Raw genomic sequence first — 18,374 nt, forward strand, 5'->3', positions numbered from 1 at the left:
AGCTACATTTCTTCATCCTTTTTGGCTGCATCTCTTGCCAGCTCATCAGTATTGTCGTTGTGGTCGTGCTGGTAAGAATCGCATGTTTTTGTGAAACATCTTTTTCTAACCCTTCGGATTCCTTCCTTCAGGTGCCAGACTGGTACCCCGGGTACTTCTTATTCTTCATGCTCACAGGTCAAATCTTCTTCACCTGCACTTTGGGAGAAATATATGATTTTAAAGTGAGTCTCTGTGTAGAATAGAGCACGTCCAAAAATGACCTCAAAATGTTTGTTTTGCAGTGTAATGCCTTGAGAGTAGCGATCTACAATGTTCCCTGGTACCGGATGGGAACACGGGACCAAAAGGCTATGCGGCTGCTACTGTTGGCCTCCCAATGGCCAACCCTTATTTCTTACGGATTTGGAACCGTCAACATTCGCGCTTTTCTCAAGGTAGCTACGAGGGACTAGTGCACGTGGCGGCCAATTGATTATGTGCTTTCTCCCCCAGATTTACCAAAAAACCTACTCAATCGGAACTATGATGATAGGCGTCAACGAAGAACATTATGTCGGCGAGTAATGTACATCTTTTTCGGCGCCATTGCACCACCATTTGGAATTTTCGCTCTTCACTATTCCAATAGATCCTCGCTTAAAAACCCATTGTTGCACACGAATCGCACTAACAACATTCACGCGTCTGAATAAAAATCCCACACGGTTTGATGCACCGCAAAAGTTGTGTTTTATTTATTTTAATCCTCGAAAGAAATGGAAAATGGAAAAACAGGGAGCGAAAGCTATAACGGGGAAAATTTGCGCGATTTTGCGTTTCACCGAGAATGGGAACAAAATTCCTCCCCGAGCGAGAAAAAAGCCGCAAGGAAACCAACCTCGCAACGGCCGAAATATCACCAGGGGAGCAGGAGTCGAACAATTTTACGGGTAGCGCAAGACCGGCCTGGCGGGAAGCGTTTCTAAATTAACGAGGCCAGAAACGCTTCCGACTGTGAAGCGTTTCATTCGAAACATTTCACACGCGATGAAACATTTCCATTTTGAATCGCTTATAGAAACTTACCGAAGATAACGTAACGTAACGCTTGTTTGACATTGGTAAACATTTGTAACGCTTGTTTGACATTTATTATATTTGTAAACATTCTCTCGTCGTTCGTCACCGAAAAAAACCTTAAAACCTTTGCTGCGATTAATCGTTAGTGCCTGTTGCTATTTCTTGCCCTTTCAACCTTGAACAGCTGACCTCCGACACCCAGCCGGTCTTTAAATCGCCCGGAAACAAGGTCAACAGTGGTCGGAACCGCCGTGATGCGTAGAAAAGTCGGAGCACGATAAGATAGCCCAGCCCCCCACCCGGGGTACTCCTCGACATGGCCTTACTACCACCGGATCCGGTTTTCTGCCTGAAACCGCTCGAACCTACCTCCTACTACTCGCTGTGCTTCCGCACACCGGAACATCTGTATGCCGGCACCGCGAAGGGCACCGTCCAGCTGTGGGAACTACAGACAAACCGTACCTCGTACCAGCTGTCGGTGGGCAGCAGTGCCGTCCTCAACCTGGCCCACACCGATGACGCCTTACTGACGCAGGAGAAGGACGGAGCGGTGAAGCTGTGGGCGCTGGCCGATGGCGACTACGTGCTGCGCCATGAAATTTCGACCGAACACATCGGCTTCTGTCGGATGGCGCACGATGCCCCGTCCGGCACTGTGATAATACCCGGCGAAGGATCGGCCATCAGTGTGCTGTGTGCCAAAACGTTCAGCGAAACGATGCGATTCACACCACCGCCACCGTCAACGAGCGCCTCCGCGACCACTGCCGCCACCGGTTCTCCGTATGGCTCTGTTATGTGCTTCCGGCCGATCGAACTGCAAAGCCAACGGTACCTGCTGGCGGGCTACGAGTCCGGTGCGCTGGTCTTGTGGGACTATCGCACCGGGCGGCCGGTTGCTGGAGAAACGGTCCAGCTGCGGACGGCCGATGGCGACTGTCTGTTCACGGTGGACTACGATCCCGTCACGAACCGCGGTGTGGCCGGTGGATCATCGGACCGGCTGTTCATTTTCTCGATCGACCGCAAAACGCAGCAAGTGGCCCGGAAGATGGAGATTACCATCAAGAACCCGGGCATTCACCGGGTCACCATCCGACCGGATCTGAAGGTGTTCGCCAGTGCCGGCTGGGACGGACGGATTCGAATCTTCTCTTGGAAAAGCCTGCGGCCGCTGGCCGTGCTAACGGAACACAAGGGCGAGCTGCTGGACATCGGCTACTCGAACGGCAAGGTGACGATGTGGAACGCACCGATCATGGCCGCGGCCGGCACCGATGGGCAGATTTCGCTATGGGATCTGTACAAATGAATGACTCTAGGGACACCGAAACAACAGAAACACCTCACACACACACACACACAGGGGACGGGAGATCTTGGGCGATGGATTGTTCGCTTGTGTTTTCTTTTTTTAGCATTTACGGGCCTTGCCATGTGGTTATATATTAGCTATTGTGAATAAAAACAAACAATACACTGTGCGCACAGCTTGTGCGTCTGTTCCTAGTCTGTATGGCCCGAATGACTCAAACGAACGGAGGTGGGAAGGGATCAGGGCCCGCACCTCGAGATGGTGGAATTGTATTCCGGCGTTTTATGCTCGCTACTGCTCTTCGGCCGGAACCTGCTCCACGCCGCCGTCACCCATCAGCAGCGGGTCACCGGGCTGTTGTTGGGATCGCGGCGGTTCGATCTGCAAATGTTGCTGCACCACGAGCCTTTTTCGCTTCCGCAACGGACGGCTACGCTCCACCAGTTCCTTACGCTCCCGTTCCATGTCTTCCTCCTCGTCGTCGTTGACAGCCGGTTCCGGTGGCGGTGCCACCACCGTCGTCACTGTTCGTTCCGCCGAGCTGCCCTCGGAATCCTGTCGCACCATCTCCAGGCGCTTAAACCTGGGAAACACCGGATCGGAACGGGGTTCCGTTTCGATCGTCGCCGGTTCCGGTTCCAATAACAACGCTGCACCTGCATCGGGAAGGGTCCTTCGTTCGTCCTGACCCTTTCCGACGCCCGTCACGGTAAAGTCGAGCGGACCATCGGAGTCCACCACGGTGTCCTCGCCGGTTTCCGGTTCCTTCTGCGGGGCCACGGTCTCTACATGCTGTGACGCCTTCGCGTCGTCGGATGGCGGTAGCGCGGCTTTCAGGAAGTCTATCACAGGTATCGGTATGGGAATGGGTAGCGGCACCGGCACGATGATCGGATACGGGACTAGAATCGTCACGGGAGGGGCCGCAGCTGCAGCACCGAAGCCAAGCAGTCCGGGCGCCGGTGGCGGTCGGTGGCCGGGTGGCGGACCACCACCCGGCAGTGGACTCGGCGGTGGCGGCATCGGTGGCACCAAGCCTGGTGGACCACCGTTAAAGCGCAGCGCCGGATTCAGGGGGAAAAACCCGGGTGGCCGGATGAGATTCAACGGTGGCGCCAGAAACTGGGGCGGAGGTGGACCTGCCAAGACACCTCCAAGCGGAGGCTCCCGTCCGTCACCGAACACCGGGTGCTTTTTCGCGAGCATTCGCAGATCCTGCACGTTGGGCGACATGACGACCACCGACGACGACGAGGGGCACGGTTTCATCCCGGACGCGGGACTCCCGGACGAAGAGCGCAGATTATTGTTGGGCACGTTGTTGTTGTTGTTGTTGAAGCTACCGACCAGGACCGAATCCCGAGCGGCGGCGACGCCGGCGGGGTCGGATTGAAGGGTGACCGATGCTCGTTTGGAACTAACAGCGGTGGCGGCGATGGAGCTCATTGCTTGCGGTCGGTGGCTGGGTCGCCGTTTGCGGGAACCCTTCGGACTAGAGCGGCTCAGCGCGGTCGCGAGCGTCTTCGAGAGCAGCTTCGATGGCGGGGCGACGGAAATGAGCGGCTTTTTGGGCACCGGTAAACGCGTCGGAGATGGTGGTTCCGGTGAGGAGGAGCGAAGGAGCGGTAACTCGGACGGGGCCGGCGACAGTGAGTCCACCGACCGATCGGACACCGGCGACATCGAGCAGCTTTTACAGTTTTTCATCCACAGCTCGGGCGTTATGAGACTTCCTGGAAAGGGCGACAAAGATTAGCTTAAGGGCGGCTCACTGACCACACACAGTGGGGACTTACCCGCCGACGAGCCCCTCTCCTTCAGGTGCGGATTCATCTCCAGGTGGGCCTGGGTTTCGTTGCAGAAGATTTGCATCTTGTACTGGTTGAGACACTTGTCCGAGCAGAACTGCAGCTGCGAGGCGCCGTCCTGGAAGTCAACGTAGCTGACGGCGTGGCGCACGTGCCGGCACCAGTCGCACGTTTTGGCCCGCTTGAAGGACGCCCGGCGCGACTGCGAGAAGCACGCCTCGGTGCAGAAGATCATGCCTTCCGTCGTGCCGAGGATGCCGGTCTGGTGCGCCGGGATCACCTTGCGGCACCACTGGCAAATCTGCTCTGTTGGGCACGGGCCGGAAGAGAAGAAACAATCGATTACGAACGATGGCCACACACGTGTTTTAATTAATCCTCCGGATCGGATCGCACGGTAGTAGGTTAATGAGCGAAAAATGAAACCCCGGCAGCAAAACCAAGGCCTGTGCGAAGAGAATCTGCTATCTGGACATCTGCCACTATGCATTTGTGAGCACAAATTTATACAAAATTTTCCACGAACCCGCGCGCGCGTAATGATGGAAAACAATACGCACCCCCAGGTGCGTATATCACTGCATCGAATCAATGATTCGAAAGGGTCCCGAAACAGAAGGAGGAAAAAAAATCGGACGTCAGACCTAATGGTGGCAGGCCCTTCGTAGCTCTGCCTGATCCTATCCATCTCTACGCTTGCGAATGCTCGCTGATAATGATGCTGGCTGAATCAGAATCAGACAACGGCCTCTCGCTAAAAATCTACACTCTCCATACACGGAACTATCCTAGACTAACTGGTGCCGGTGAAATCCTATACGCTCCCCTACATTGTTTGGGTCCGGAACCGGCAGGCCTTTCGCGGGATTTTAATGAAAGGTCCCTTCAATCGAACACGCAACGTGGCCGCCCTCCGGGGACGTAGATTTATGCCGATTTTTTTCTAATCCTCAGAGAGGCTAGAAGTGTGTCAGAGTGTCTAATTGAGTAACCAAACTACAGTTTCGGCCATTATTTTGTGAAAAACGTGATAGACACCCTCCGGTTCAGTGTGTACAGATCGGTCCCGGTTGGCCAACCACTTACCCGGTTTGTCCAGTATTTTCATCATCATCATCGGGCTCTTGGAACTTTCCCTCGAGCTGTCCTTCTCGGACGTGGAGCTTTCGCCGTGCGCAACCTGAGCCTGGACCTGCTGCTGCTGTTGATGGGAGTGATGATGATGTAAGACGATGCCACCACCACCACTACGTGCCGCCGCCGTGGTGGACGCTCCTGCCGGACTAGGATCTTGCTCTGGCAGCGAAATGAGATGATTAGCAGCACTGGTTCGCTGTTGGAGGCTTCGATTTCTGGATGACGACGACGCGGAGCCGGACGACGACGACGACGGTTGGCCACCACCGCTGCATTGTTTCACTTTGGCTTTGGCCAGCAGGTTTGAGCCATCCGTTGCGTGGGGCTTCGAAGACGGCGAGCCGGGGGACGTCATCGTCGTGCTGAGCGCGTCGCTGTTCGCATGCAACCGTGGCGTCGGTGGTTCTTCGTCGTGCGTTCCTCGCGACGAAGACGCCAAACTGTTGGCCGGCAGCTCCAGCCGATCGACACTGTCGTACCCGTACCAGCCGAGGATATCGTTCATGGCCGTTTCAGCCAGTTCCTGTAAGGCGAGCGAGAGATGAAAGGGAAGATAATTTTTCGGTACACTTTCTACCAATCCGAGCGCGATCCGTGCCGCAGCAGCAGCAGCAGCAGCGGAATGGAAGGTCATGTTTCCGTACGGAAAAGTTTCCTCTTTCTGCACGCGTCCCCCGTGTGTGTGTGTGTGTGTGGGTGGATGTTTGTGGAACATGAGTCGAGATGAAAACATCCCTTGTCCCACACGCGCGTCGATTACAGCCACGGCTTTACAGGAAGCGTCACAGGGTGAGGTTTGTGATGTCTGGTTTGCTGGTGTGTCCTCCTCCTCGGCTGGTTCGGCGGGATCCAGTGACTCGTGCCGTGCCGTGGTGATTGGATGCTCTAAAAACCCTTTATCACCGTTGCATAAAGGACCCGAGCCGACCGTTGCCGTGCGCGAAATTTTAAACTGACACATGAGCTTCGAGAGAACACACCGGGCGGGCCGTCGCCCTGCCCCGTCGGCGCACACGAGTGTCGATAAAATGATCGCCGGAGGACCAACCGGAGAGGGCCGCCCTTGAAACCCAAGAACCAACGGCCGTGCCAGCGGCAGCCGGTGCTCGTGGCGCGTGTTAATGAATCCTGCTCGTCGGGCTGTCGAGTCGCCGGGAAAAAAAGCGGATTCCCCCGGAGCACGGGATAGTGTACCATCCTGCCAGAGTGGAGGATACACTTGAGAATGCTGTCGAGATATTGGAAAATGGACACCTAGCAGACAGACAGGCTGACTCTGAGTGTTTGGACGCTTTTCCTCAATCAACCGATATGACGTTGGACTGAACTGTGTACGTGTAACGGATTCACTACAGTGACCAAAAACAAACGGAACACCATTTTCTTTCATTATCCCTGTCCAACCGGTAAAAAGTTAAAAAAGAATACTATTTATGGGTGGTGCGTTGCGCTGCGTGGCGCTAACAATAAAGATCTGTTGATTTATAATTCAATCCAGATATCTTTTGGCCACAGTAATATAGCTGACAGTTGGTCCTCCGATAGTTTTCACTCGGATTGGATTACCACCTGCGACTCTAATTAATAAACGGACGGCAACGGTTGATCAAACGGACACGGGACAAACCGATCGATTACTCATTACCAATCACCGACGAGATTACAACATCATTCCGTCGATTTACATGCCCATGGTTCGCGCGCCGCATGATAGATTGTGTTCCGAGCTTCGAATGTTGAATGTATCCGCCAGCAGGACGGAGAAACCCCGAAGAGATCGATTGATGTTAAGACGCAACACAACAACAACAAAACATGGTGGCCCCAACGCGTAAGGCACAACACGCAAAGCGCGCGAGGTCGATCGTAAACTTGGGGCGACACAGAAAAACAATCTCTCTCCGCCGGCCGACCAACCGACCGTTAGATAATACTTCTAAATTTCAGCAATTAATTCAGTGCCGGGACACAACGGGCGCTGTGATGCACGGTACACGGGAGATCCCTCGATACCTGATACCCGCAAGGCCCCGCACGGAGCCGACGGTCCTCCGAGGGCTGTTATTTGATCTCCTCCACTGTCGCGCGCGGAGTGGAGTGGTTTTGATTTAATTCTTCTACTTTTTCGCTGCTATTTCTCGCCCCATTGCGTGGTTTTGCATTCGTTTAGCCCGGCTGGTCAATCGGAAATATCGATAACACCGGGAGGGAGAGGGGGGGCTGGCTGCTCTCCCACGTGACACCGACGACTTGATACGGTCCGGGCGCGCAGATCGGAGAGACAACTCGTTAGGCAGATAATCGATTGTAAACCAATAAATTAGTATTAATAAAAACAAAGAAAAAAACAGCTAACGAAACCGATCGGCCCGAGACGGATTCGGAACGAAACGGGGATCATAAAAGCCTGCCACGCTGAAGGAGATGAAATTCACGAGATTGGAAGCGCGAGATTGGGATTAGAACGTGTCGAATCGGACCCTTCGGCTGCGGCTTTCTGGTGTACTTGAGACACTAAAAACAGGGACATCTTCAGTTTCTCGTCCAGCGCCAGTCGCCTCAGACCTAACGTGTTTTCGCGAGCTCGAAAAAGGCACTTAAAGTGGACCTCAAGGCAGAAAGGCAGGGCTCGCGGCATTAAGCTGGGGCCGTCGGCGGTCCTGGTCCACGGGAAAAATCCTTCACTTGAACGATCATGTTTCAACACAGCACCGGGGACCCGAACGGACGACGGCATAACAAATCCATTAAATAATTTATCACACTTCAGCAAGATCGTTGGTCAACGCACCAACCCCAATCGGCCACACGGTCAAGCAACGCCCGGGGGCCACACGGCAGAAACTAAATACAGGCATATCTCGGAGTAGTGCATTAGTGAAAGGCTTGAGGTCGCGCTAGTATCGCTTTTGAGGACCGCCAGCAGCGGTTAGGCCGCAATCATCCATCAATTTGTCACCAGCGGTGTATGGTTCAGCGGTCATTCTTGTCACGCAGCGGTCCGCGATTTGGGTTTCGCACCTCCCAACGCACTTCTTCAATAGTAGCCTACTGAGATCGTGATGGGTACGGAAGTAGTGTCGGGTATGATTGATCTGTACTCGACGCGGCTACGACGTCCGGGAAGATGATCTAAACACTGCACTACAACGGACACTGTGGTCGCCCAGGACATTCCAGCTGACCCCTTCTGGATTACTTCCAACTGTCATTTTAAAGCAACGAGTGGATCGCAGCGCAAATATTGACACGTGGCCATCTTATCCGTAACACTATCTCACTACAAACTGTCAACCAACCCAACCCATTTGCCGCGATGGTCACTAGATGGCCTAGGTATGGTTGTTACTATAGTCGGACCGGAATTCCCCCGTGTGTGTGTGTGTGTTTTGAGCGGGTTTTATTACTTTTTAATGTGTGTACACTTTCATTATGGAAGCCGCCGTCACCCACCTCCGGCCCGAGAAAGTTGCAATAAATTGCAATACGTGGAGCTATGGGAGAGAGAAAAAAATGAAAACAGCAATGCGTCCACACGCTTCTCCATCACCGCAAACTATGTTTGACAGAGGACTTTTGGGGCGTTCGGGCCCCGTTAGTTTTTATCTGTTCCTTTTCGCAGTGTGCAGGAACTCCCGGTAGGATCAGGTTACTTCACCTGGCGCGCTAATAGATCGTTTAAAGCGATGTTGGCAAGGCACGGTAACCGGTTGAATTTTTGGAGGTGCTGACAGCTGAGAGTAACAATACACGCACCGCCGCCCGGAGAAGGACGAAGCGGTTAAATTCGGGGCGTCAGATCGATTACGAGAGAGCGCGTGTGGTGTGAAACCACGGCAACCGTGGTTTGCCGACATACACAGACATCTCCTCTCGGAACCTAGTAGCCTTTGAAAGTGTGTTGCTTCCAAACTAACATCTGCAAACCTCCTGCAACCAACTGACAGAAGGAGTCGAGTGGAGTCGTGGAGAGTTTGTTGCCCTGAATCCGGAAGCGCACGCATTGGTCGCGGTCAGTGAGCGTGTAATACGAAGCATCAGGCGCCACTCGGTACGGGAGAGATCGGCGAACAACTGCGGAGCGCCGCGCGCAGCACAGGGCCCGCAGGCCGCAACCAAGTGCGCCACCAAGCACCGAGAGCTTGGTCTCGGGGTCTGTGTTTTATTAAATGACACCACCGACGGTTCGGCCCTCGCCCTACGCTTCCTGTTGGAGAAGAGCGCCTCCATCGTCATCTGCCGCGTGGACCGAGCAGATGAAACGGCTCCAAGTCCGTAGCGAAGAAGTGTAAATGTGATACTCATTTACTCCGCCAGCCACCCAGCCGCCGCGACCCGTCCCGTTCGACAGCCGTCCGTGCGCCCGTGTGACACCGAACCGTGCTCGTGTCGGCTCAGATTCCGGGCTCCGTCGTGGAGCCCTCTGGAGATTAGCGCTGAAAATCGATAAGGCACTGGCGTGACGGCGGGGCCACTCCGACCGCTCCTAAACGACCCTCGCTCGGAGTCTCTCGGGTTGCAAAGAAGACAGGGAAATAAACAAGTATTGTAATACGATGATGACTAAAGTTAATTAATTGAATAAGAAAACGAACAGAGTGTCACATTGCGGCCATCGGATCGCCAGCGACGCTTGGTGACACTGGCTGGCTGGCTGCAGTGCTGCCCGTCGCCCGTCGAAGCGAAATGTCGGCTGCAGTGATTGGCCTCGGCTCGGGGTGCTTGCAGCAATTGGACTCGGTGCACGCAGGACCGTGGAGTTTCCAGTGAGTACCCGAGCGCGCAGTAGAGCCCCGCGCGATCACAACCGATCCACGATCAAGTGCCAGGATTTATTGCCACTTGCGTTGACGCGGCGTGCCATGCCCAAACATGAGCGTACCAACACGGCACGGGCAGATGTGCACTTCAAGAAAGGTTCCATTACGTTCGCGATGACAGGAACCGCACCGTTCGCTGCGTAGTGGGAACGAACTAACCCCTACATTGTAACCCCACAGGCCGTTGGGGAACTGCGTCTGCCAAAACCGAAAGGGAGCACCGCAGACCGGACGGCGATCGGTTCCAATTAGAAGTCCCACACAGTCCTTGAGAGGATACCTCACCCGGACCCGGCACCCGGCACCGAATAAAACTGCCCTTTCGCGAATGTCGCGAATGGCTTCAAAGTTGCCACACCTCCGGGGCGGTTCTAGGTGCTCCTGACAAAGTTCTAAAATTACAGTTGGTATTCAATATTTGGCCGCGCGTCCGCGCGCTCCGTGATTTGATCTTGATTGCGCAACGTCAATTTCGGGTAAAGATCATATCGCGTTCCTTCTCGCTCTGTCCCTCGGGTTGACGTCAAAATGCCGTGTCGTGCCGTGCCGTCCGTCGGATCGGGACGGACGGATATTTAATAATTTGTGCTGCTCCTGCTCACCGATACGTCGCGCCCAGGCAAGGCTGCAAGAATGTATCGGGTGAGTGCCGCCGCCGCCGCCGCCGTGCACGGGAAGCTGGGATTTATAATTATATCCCCAAGTGGCCCTTCCGCGTCATCCCCGAAAGGTCGCTTCCAACGTTCCCCGATGGCCGCGCGCGGCGTGTAATAAATAGTGGCAGATACCGGCGACCGTCACCAGAACCCGCGTCCGCGTCCTCGCTTTTGCGGGCTTTCCACCGGCGTGGTAATGCTCTCCGATTGCGCGGGCATTAAATATCGGCGCACCACATGTCACCATGTGCGCGCGCGGCCCCGGCGACATTCGGTGCGCTCTTATTTATTGCCCTTGCCGCAACAAAATATGGTCCTAATTAGGACGGGCGCTCCTCCGCTCGCTCGTGGGTTCATTAACGGTCTGGGGTGGGGTTTGATTTCCAAACGCCCCAGTACGCCGTGCACGCTCACCGCCGTCGCAGCCAACGGAGCACGTTGCACGTTCGCGCAATGCGAAATTAAAATCCCCGGACGAGATGCCAATTCGAAAACACCATGACCTCGTCGCCGGCCGTGCGTGTGGGAACTTTTGCGCCAAGAGAAACCGCGCGCGTCTCGAACTGCGTCGACCCGGACGCGCGGTCACATGCCGAAGATGTTTTGCATTGACGCGGCACGTATCACGTTTCACGGTGCGTCTCAAATTACCGATTTACCGACACCGAACGACGGGGACGCGCGCGACCAGAGAGCCACACCAACCATATCGCGGCGATACTGCCGCGGAGTCTTCTCTTGCGGCGCTTCCAGAAAGTTACGACAGGGCGCACCAACGTGCACCAAATTGTGTTTTCACCTTCTCCGGCTTGGTTCACGAAAAGGATCATCGACGAAGCGCGGCGCGGAACGCTGAACTGTTCCTACTCTGGCCGCACTGGCGGGCCGACTGCAGGAAGTCTTACTGCCGCGCCGAGGCCGAGTGCTTCAACCACCCAGCCAGCCAGCCAGCGGAAGAGAGCCATAAAACACGCCAAACACTCGTTCTTAACCAGTTCTGGGGTCCACCCCGACCGTAGCGGTGGTGCTCTGACCGGCGACGGCGACGATGAGGACGACGACGAGGACGAGGTTTCAAATTCGATACTCGAACGGTGGTTTCGAGTTGCTTAATAATGTTTTAACGTTTGAAAATTATGTGTTATTTTAGCGTACGAATTCACCCTCGGCTCCAATATCACCGCGCGTTCGACGGTGTGGGGGGATGGCGTATCGTTGCTTCTCATCATCGTCACCGTCATCAGCAGCAGCAGCAGCAGCACCAGCGTCATCGAAGTTATAGTTCGCTCGCGTAACCGGAACCATTCGGCACCCGGACCCCCACCAGAGTTTTCCCATCCAAGTCCGAGGGCGCGCGTCGTCTTCAGCGACGTCGACAAGCCCTGCGCCGCCGCCGCCACCGTCGCCCCCGGACACCGCGAAAGGCGAGAACTTTTCGAAACTGAAACCCATCACTCGCTCTCGCTCTCTTTCAAGGTGAACGGCGCAGTGAGGAGCAGCAGCAGCCACAGCAGCATAAAAAAGGCCGTATGATGATAAAATCATTGAAACCGGATCTCCATCCGACCACCAGCCAGCCAGCCAGCCAAAAGGTCTGCGCGATGCCGTTGTGCAGCCTGTTCAGTGAACATTTTCGGGATTCCTTCCCTCATTCTGCTGCTGCCGAGGGTTTGATTTCGCGGAACACGCATTCCCCGAAATCCTACCGGAGAAGAACCCACGAGGCGAGGCGCGGCGCGACTCCGGCACACACATGGTGGCAGCAGTTGACTCGCGGGGCGCCACTTATCGGACGCGATGCCGACTGCTGCTGACCGATATCCGCCCGGATGTGTTCACTAAAATCACAATAGAAAAATTAAAAACTTGAACTAATTGCAAGTACCTCGCTCTCACTTGTGTGTGTCAAAAATCCACGGTCCGCACCATTCGGGATCCTTTTGTACGACGTCTTACGGATTGCAGCTGGGTTCTGTGTGCTGCAGCCCGGGAGGAATTGTATGGTTAGAACTGGTGGTAACTTGAAACCTTCACCCCATTTGCACTCGGGCCAAGCCGGCGGCCCGCGATATGAACCGTGTGTTCCGATCCGGTCCGGTTTGGCGATACAGAATGGAACCATATTTGCCAATCTCAACGTAGATCTTGTAAAAGTCGAGCCCAACAGGCCGATGTCTACTAGATCGGGTGGCGATGACAAAGCGCTATAAAAGAGTACGAAAGAATCCAAGAGCCCAGCGTCTGAACTGACACACAGGCACAGACAGTTGTGCACAGTGCGCGACAAAAAAGTCCCTACATCGAAGCTATAAAAAACGAGGGAATAATTTTCCAGAGAATATCTAGTTTTGTGCTTTAATTTCAACTTCGTATGGTTCAGGCCAAAAACCTTTGCGAAACAAATATTCAAAATGTTACCCAATTCATCCAAATACCGGGTACTTCTAAAGAACTGTCCTTCGATGTCTTCTCGGTTTCAAACCCGTAGTGAGGTTCTCTTTCGCCGGAACATCTTCGTATATTCATAAGCATCGCAGGTCCCACGATCCAATTTCCGCACCGAGAGAGAGAGGCAGACACGAGCCGACCCCGGAGTGTGCCTCGTTAGCCATCATCGGCAACGGTGTTGCACCATTTTAATGATTGTCCAGCTTCATTAATCACCCCAGTGTGGCCCCCAAGCCCCCCGGGTTTCCCGGGCGTCCCCGCTGTGGACGGAAATTGTTAGAACGCAGAACACCAGAGAGCGTCAGCGCGCTCGAGAGACCCGGACCCCAGGTAACTCTACACCTTAAAATGTCTCATTTATCCCACCACCGCCTCACCCCGGCGCAACCCTTCACAGGCCCATCCATCAGGCCAGAGCCACCAGAACCACCCGGCCCGCTCCCCCTCTCATTATTTGATCCCTGGGAAGCTCCACTTTTCCGGCTACCGGAGGAATGCGATACGCCAACGCCGCCGCCGACTCCTGCCGGCCGGAAAACTTCACGAACGTGGCGGAACCGAGGCCGGCATGAAATGTATCCACGTTAGCGTGTGCGTGTGTGTGTGCGACTCGGGGCGATTAGGCACTGCTGCTGCTGCTGGTGCTGCTAAACGACTGCTGTGCTCTTCTGCATGGTTCGATCCGCCGATCCGATCGCCCGGTGCGATGATGGTGCGGCAAATATGTTTTTCAATTTCACCCATCAGCACCACCACCCCGGGCAGGGGGGCAGCAGGAGGTGGAAAATCTAAACCCGGCGCTTTTACGCCCGGTCCCACCCCTCACTCTGGCGGGATCTCTCTGCCAGAGGGTGGAAACCCGATATTCGACGCCGAGGCACAAATCAACCGACGAACGCCGGATGGCACACGTACCGTTCAGGAGTGTGCATCATCGTCGGCGTCATCTTTGGCACGACGGCGACAGCACTAGGGTGGGGGGACTGTGGAAACAGAATCCGATACCGTGCGTTTCTTGTTTCTAGTTCTCAGCGCTAGCGCTCAGGTCACTCAGTCATCGGTCTCGCATGGTAACAACACGCGCTCCGCCAGTCCGGACGTCTTTGCGCAATTTTTTAAACAACATATTACCCAAACCGACCAACGGACCGGAGGCTGTGTGAATGTTTAATTATTTTTATGCTCTGTTTCCAGCTCCGCTCCCGGTGTGTGCGTAAACCGATACATGTCCAGACGACTCGCTCTCCAACTCGGTAGCCTCCCGTGACCCGGTGTCTCGCGCGATCCAATCGAAAGTCACCCGAAAATGGTACTAGTACCTCCGCGAGCGGTTTCGGTGTCCCGTCCCGCCGCCGGGGCAGCCAACAATAATTAAGCGAACGAAGTGCTGCCGCCGGAGGGACGTCTCCAATGAAAATAAATCTTTCCCCCGAAACTCAATACCGTGCCCAGAAGGGTCCCCGGCGTAGAGTGGAATAAATAATGCAAAAACGCAGTGCCACGAAATCAAAGCCAATCGGGTTGTAATCAAGCCCGGCCAGCCTGGCGACGACGGCGATACGAAAATGCATCAACCTCGCCTCGGCCTTATCACGTCACGTCATCAGCCGGGAACGGGGAAAAAAACGGGGCCTGAAGAACACGGCAGCGGCAGCCGGTCCGGTCCGGTCCCGGCCACAGTCGGATCCCGGCGGGATCACATTATGACTGCCTGCAACTTCATTTGCACTGGATCGCATTTCAATTAGCAAATCACTCGCGCACCGGTGTGGTGTGCATGTCGCCGGTCGCCGGCAGGAACCGGTGTGGGAAAACCTGACCAGAGTGGTCAACATGGTTCAACATACGGCGAACACGACGGCGACGACGCGGTGGTGGGTTTTGCATTACGAATTCGGCTGTCCTTTGCAATCGCTGAACAGAAAAAAGGTCTTCCTGAAAAGCTATCAATAAACAGTGCGGCCAAAACCGATCGAGACTGCACCTTAGCAACGTGTTTCCGTCATTTTTTCGCTATCTACTGCTACTAAATTCGGTACCAAAGTAGGCCACAGAGACCTTCAAAATGTTGCACCAAGCCTCGAGGTATTGAAAATAATCTAAATGCAAAAATTAATCTAAGCTTCTAACGGATGTTGCTTACCGCTCTAATGCTCAATCTGACATTTCCGACATTTTTACCATTTATTGTCGTAGATCTTTCACACTTTCGTTTTCCGAATCATACGAAATAAACGAGATGCGGATGATTCGATCGCCGATCCTTCCGATTCCTGGACCGATCGCTTTCACTCACAGAAGACCCACAGCGTGGTGGATGAAATTTCACAGCCGCCTGGGCTGTCCGTGCCACCGAATTGAAATTGGCCACTGACCAATGGCCACGCGGGCCGTGTCGGGGCGTATTGCATTTTGTTGCTGCGTCTACCCGAATGCCCCGGAGAGGGCGGGAAGGTGGCAAGCAAAAAATATGTTAATAAACCGTTTTAACTAACGACACCGGTGGGCTGTAACCGTATACAGCGTCGTCGTCAGCAACCGAATAATTCGTTGACCCGTTGCCGACAATGAGTTTTGAGCCCATTTTTTAATGCTTTAATGCTTCCCCCAGTCCCTCGTCACAACAACAACGCCCCGGGGTCTAACGCCGATCCGATGTTCCGATGGCAGCCCGCGCCCGAATCGATTCAGGCCCGGGGTGTTGGTGAAAATTGAGCCGAGTACATTTGTTTCGCGCGATCGCCGGAGGAAAGCAAAAAATGGAAATGAAAACGGAAGGGAAAACCATTGCGGGGTGTGTGTTCCAGATTCAGGTGTGGAAATTTCCCCCTTTCGGATGGAACACGCTTTAATCGCGATGTGAAGGAATTTAATATTCATTTTACTGTTTTATAATGTAAATCCAATCGGTTGCCGTGGGCCACAAGATAATAAATCATTTAGCTTTAACTTTAATGACCGGGAAAGGTCCCGTTTGGGGGGGACCGATGCCAAGTTTCCCACTCGCGCTCCGCGGATGCTTTAAGACTCGATCGAGCGCGTATCCGTGTTTCCTCTTTCGACACCGACTTTAAGAGCCGACTGTCGGCGCGGGCAGGCGACCGTTATTCGGTCTGTCGCACGAGAACACGAGTGAACGCGGTTCCAATTTCCGCCGCGTCGTTTGGCATGCGGCCTCTTCAACCGGGCGGAGGTGAGCCGAGTCGGGCCGGGCCGGGGCGTTGGGCCAGAAAAGTGCCTTTGAAATTGAAATCGAAACCCGACACAAACCGTTCGGGAGCCGCACGGAAACGCGACGTGGCCTGACGTGCGCGGCCGATGCAGATGGGACACACGGTTGCCTAGAGTCTATGTCAAAATTTATTAAACTCTCTGCTTTCGCTGGATTGCGAAAAGTCAGCCTCAGTCAACGAGTATGTAACGGCCAAACAACATGTTTAAATAAAATATGGAACTTATACTCTCCCCACTAAAGTCTGTCGAAGGCAAAAACGACCGAAACCCGGCGGAAGGTGTAATAGATCCCCCAGAGCGCTCCCACATTGGCGTACCGGGGCACGAGGCCACGAGGGCCAATGAGTCGGAAAAACTGACAACGGCAGGTGTACCATCACCAACCATCGTGTGGCCGTTTGAAATCGTAGAGGACTTCACAGGGACCGGCCGACCAGTCGGCCAGCCAGCCGACCGACGGCCGCCCGACCAGCCGTGTTGCTCCACCGTGCCATGTGCCATATTACATCGAATGCGCCCCGAATGGCGGAAGATAAAACCGATCCCTCTCCGTTGGCCGGTGCACCCAGGGTGTCACGGATTCGCCGTTGGATTACAGTGTTCTGCCACCGCCGTTCGGTGGAAAACTAAATATAAGTTTCAGCAAATTGCACCCAACCCGACCAGCAGGAGCAGCAGAGTCAGTAGTGGTCGGGTGATAATTTCATCCATCTCGACCCTCCCCATCCGGTCTCAGGGGGTCGCCCACCTGGCCACATCGGTTTCTAATTACAACTTGTTGCTCCACGCACCCAGCGAAGGTTTGGGAATTTGGTTTATGTTTTATGGTGCCAACCCAGAGAGGACATTTTGCACATTGCATTCCAATAATTTGTATGACAAGCATAAAACACGACACACGGTGTATCCTCCGGCCACGGTACTCCGGTGGTAATGTGAAACGTGCTCGCTGCCGCCATTCAGACGGATTGGACGCAACAGTTGGTTGCGCGCGCCATGGTGCGACCATTTCAAATGCCCGGAGCACACAGTTAAAGTTATGATTCGTGGCGACTCCGGAGCTTTTTCGCACGAAACTCAGCGCCAACAACCGCAGGGAAAGCCCGGCAAAAAACACAGTTCCTAGCACTGTCACACACACACTCTGTGTGTCCACCAGTATGGGTTGCCATTACGCAGAAATGCGTCCGGATCGCGGGGCTGCGTTTCTACAATATTTCACCTCGGCACGGCGGCTTATTCTTAGACTCAACATTACCGGCTCCGGTTACTCTGACGGGGACAGGGAGCGCGACACGCCACCGGACACCACCGGGACGGACGCTGACGCGCGTCCCGTTGGCTCGCCCGGTGACCCGGTGTCGCGGAGAGATGTGCCCCACTGGCCTGGCTGGCCAGCAATCGGAAACCGAACTTGGAACACTGTCCGGTGTAACAAAATATCCTGCCACACTGGTGGACGTCCTGGCCGATGGGTAATTACCGTTAAAACCGTTCGCCAGCGCTTTGGGTCCACTGGGAATTGGATTTTTGGTGGAATACGTGTCACAGAACACAGAAACGGTCATTCCTAGAAAAGTACAAATAATATCCACAATACCGAATTCGCTCACCTTGATCGTGTCGTTGTCGGAGCAGAGCTCTTTCTTGACCTTTATCTGGGGCGGTGACGAGGACGTTGCCGATGAAGCCGCTGCCATAGTGGCCGCTCTACGCTCAGGATTGCATTACAAGTTGACGACGACAGAGTTCACCCCAACAGGACACTGGGCAATTCCATGCCGCGCATATTCCGTTCGACCTTTGCCCACTGTTTTTTTTTTGGAGACCTTCACGGACCACACACACACACACGATAAGAAGTTTCCAGTTAGTGGCCGATGTGGTCAAC

General features: G+C 54.4%; 2 protein-coding genes across 2 annotated transcripts; one reads left to right on the plus strand and one right to left on the minus strand.

The window, feature by feature from the left end:
• The first annotated feature begins 1,180 nt into the window (after positions 1 to 1,180).
• LOC128277815 (guanine nucleotide-binding protein subunit beta-like protein 1) lies at positions 1,181 to 2,568 on the plus strand. The gene has a single exon (XM_053016345.1). The coding sequence runs from the start codon at positions 1,379 to 1,381 to the stop codon at positions 2,375 to 2,377; it is 999 nt and encodes a 332-aa protein (XP_052872305.1). The 5' UTR covers positions 1,181 to 1,378; the 3' UTR covers positions 2,378 to 2,568.
• On the minus strand, positions 2,476 to 18,183 carry LOC128278449 (sine oculis-binding protein homolog B). Its single transcript, XM_053017179.1, has 5 exons — positions 18,097 to 18,183; positions 5,609 to 5,848; positions 5,275 to 5,398; positions 4,177 to 4,494; positions 2,476 to 4,113 (listed from the first exon to the last, which is right to left on the minus strand). Exons 1-5 carry the CDS (start codon positions 18,181 to 18,183, stop codon positions 2,672 to 2,674), a joined length of 2,211 nt encoding a protein of 736 aa, XP_052873139.1. The 3' UTR covers positions 2,476 to 2,671.
• Positions 18,184 to 18,374: the final 191 nt, after the last annotated feature.

The sequence above is a fragment of the Anopheles cruzii genome, chromosome 2, assembly GCF_943734635.1.
Source record: "Anopheles cruzii chromosome 2, idAnoCruzAS_RS32_06, whole genome shotgun sequence".
NCBI lineage: Eukaryota > Metazoa > Arthropoda > Insecta > Diptera > Culicidae > Anopheles > Anopheles cruzii.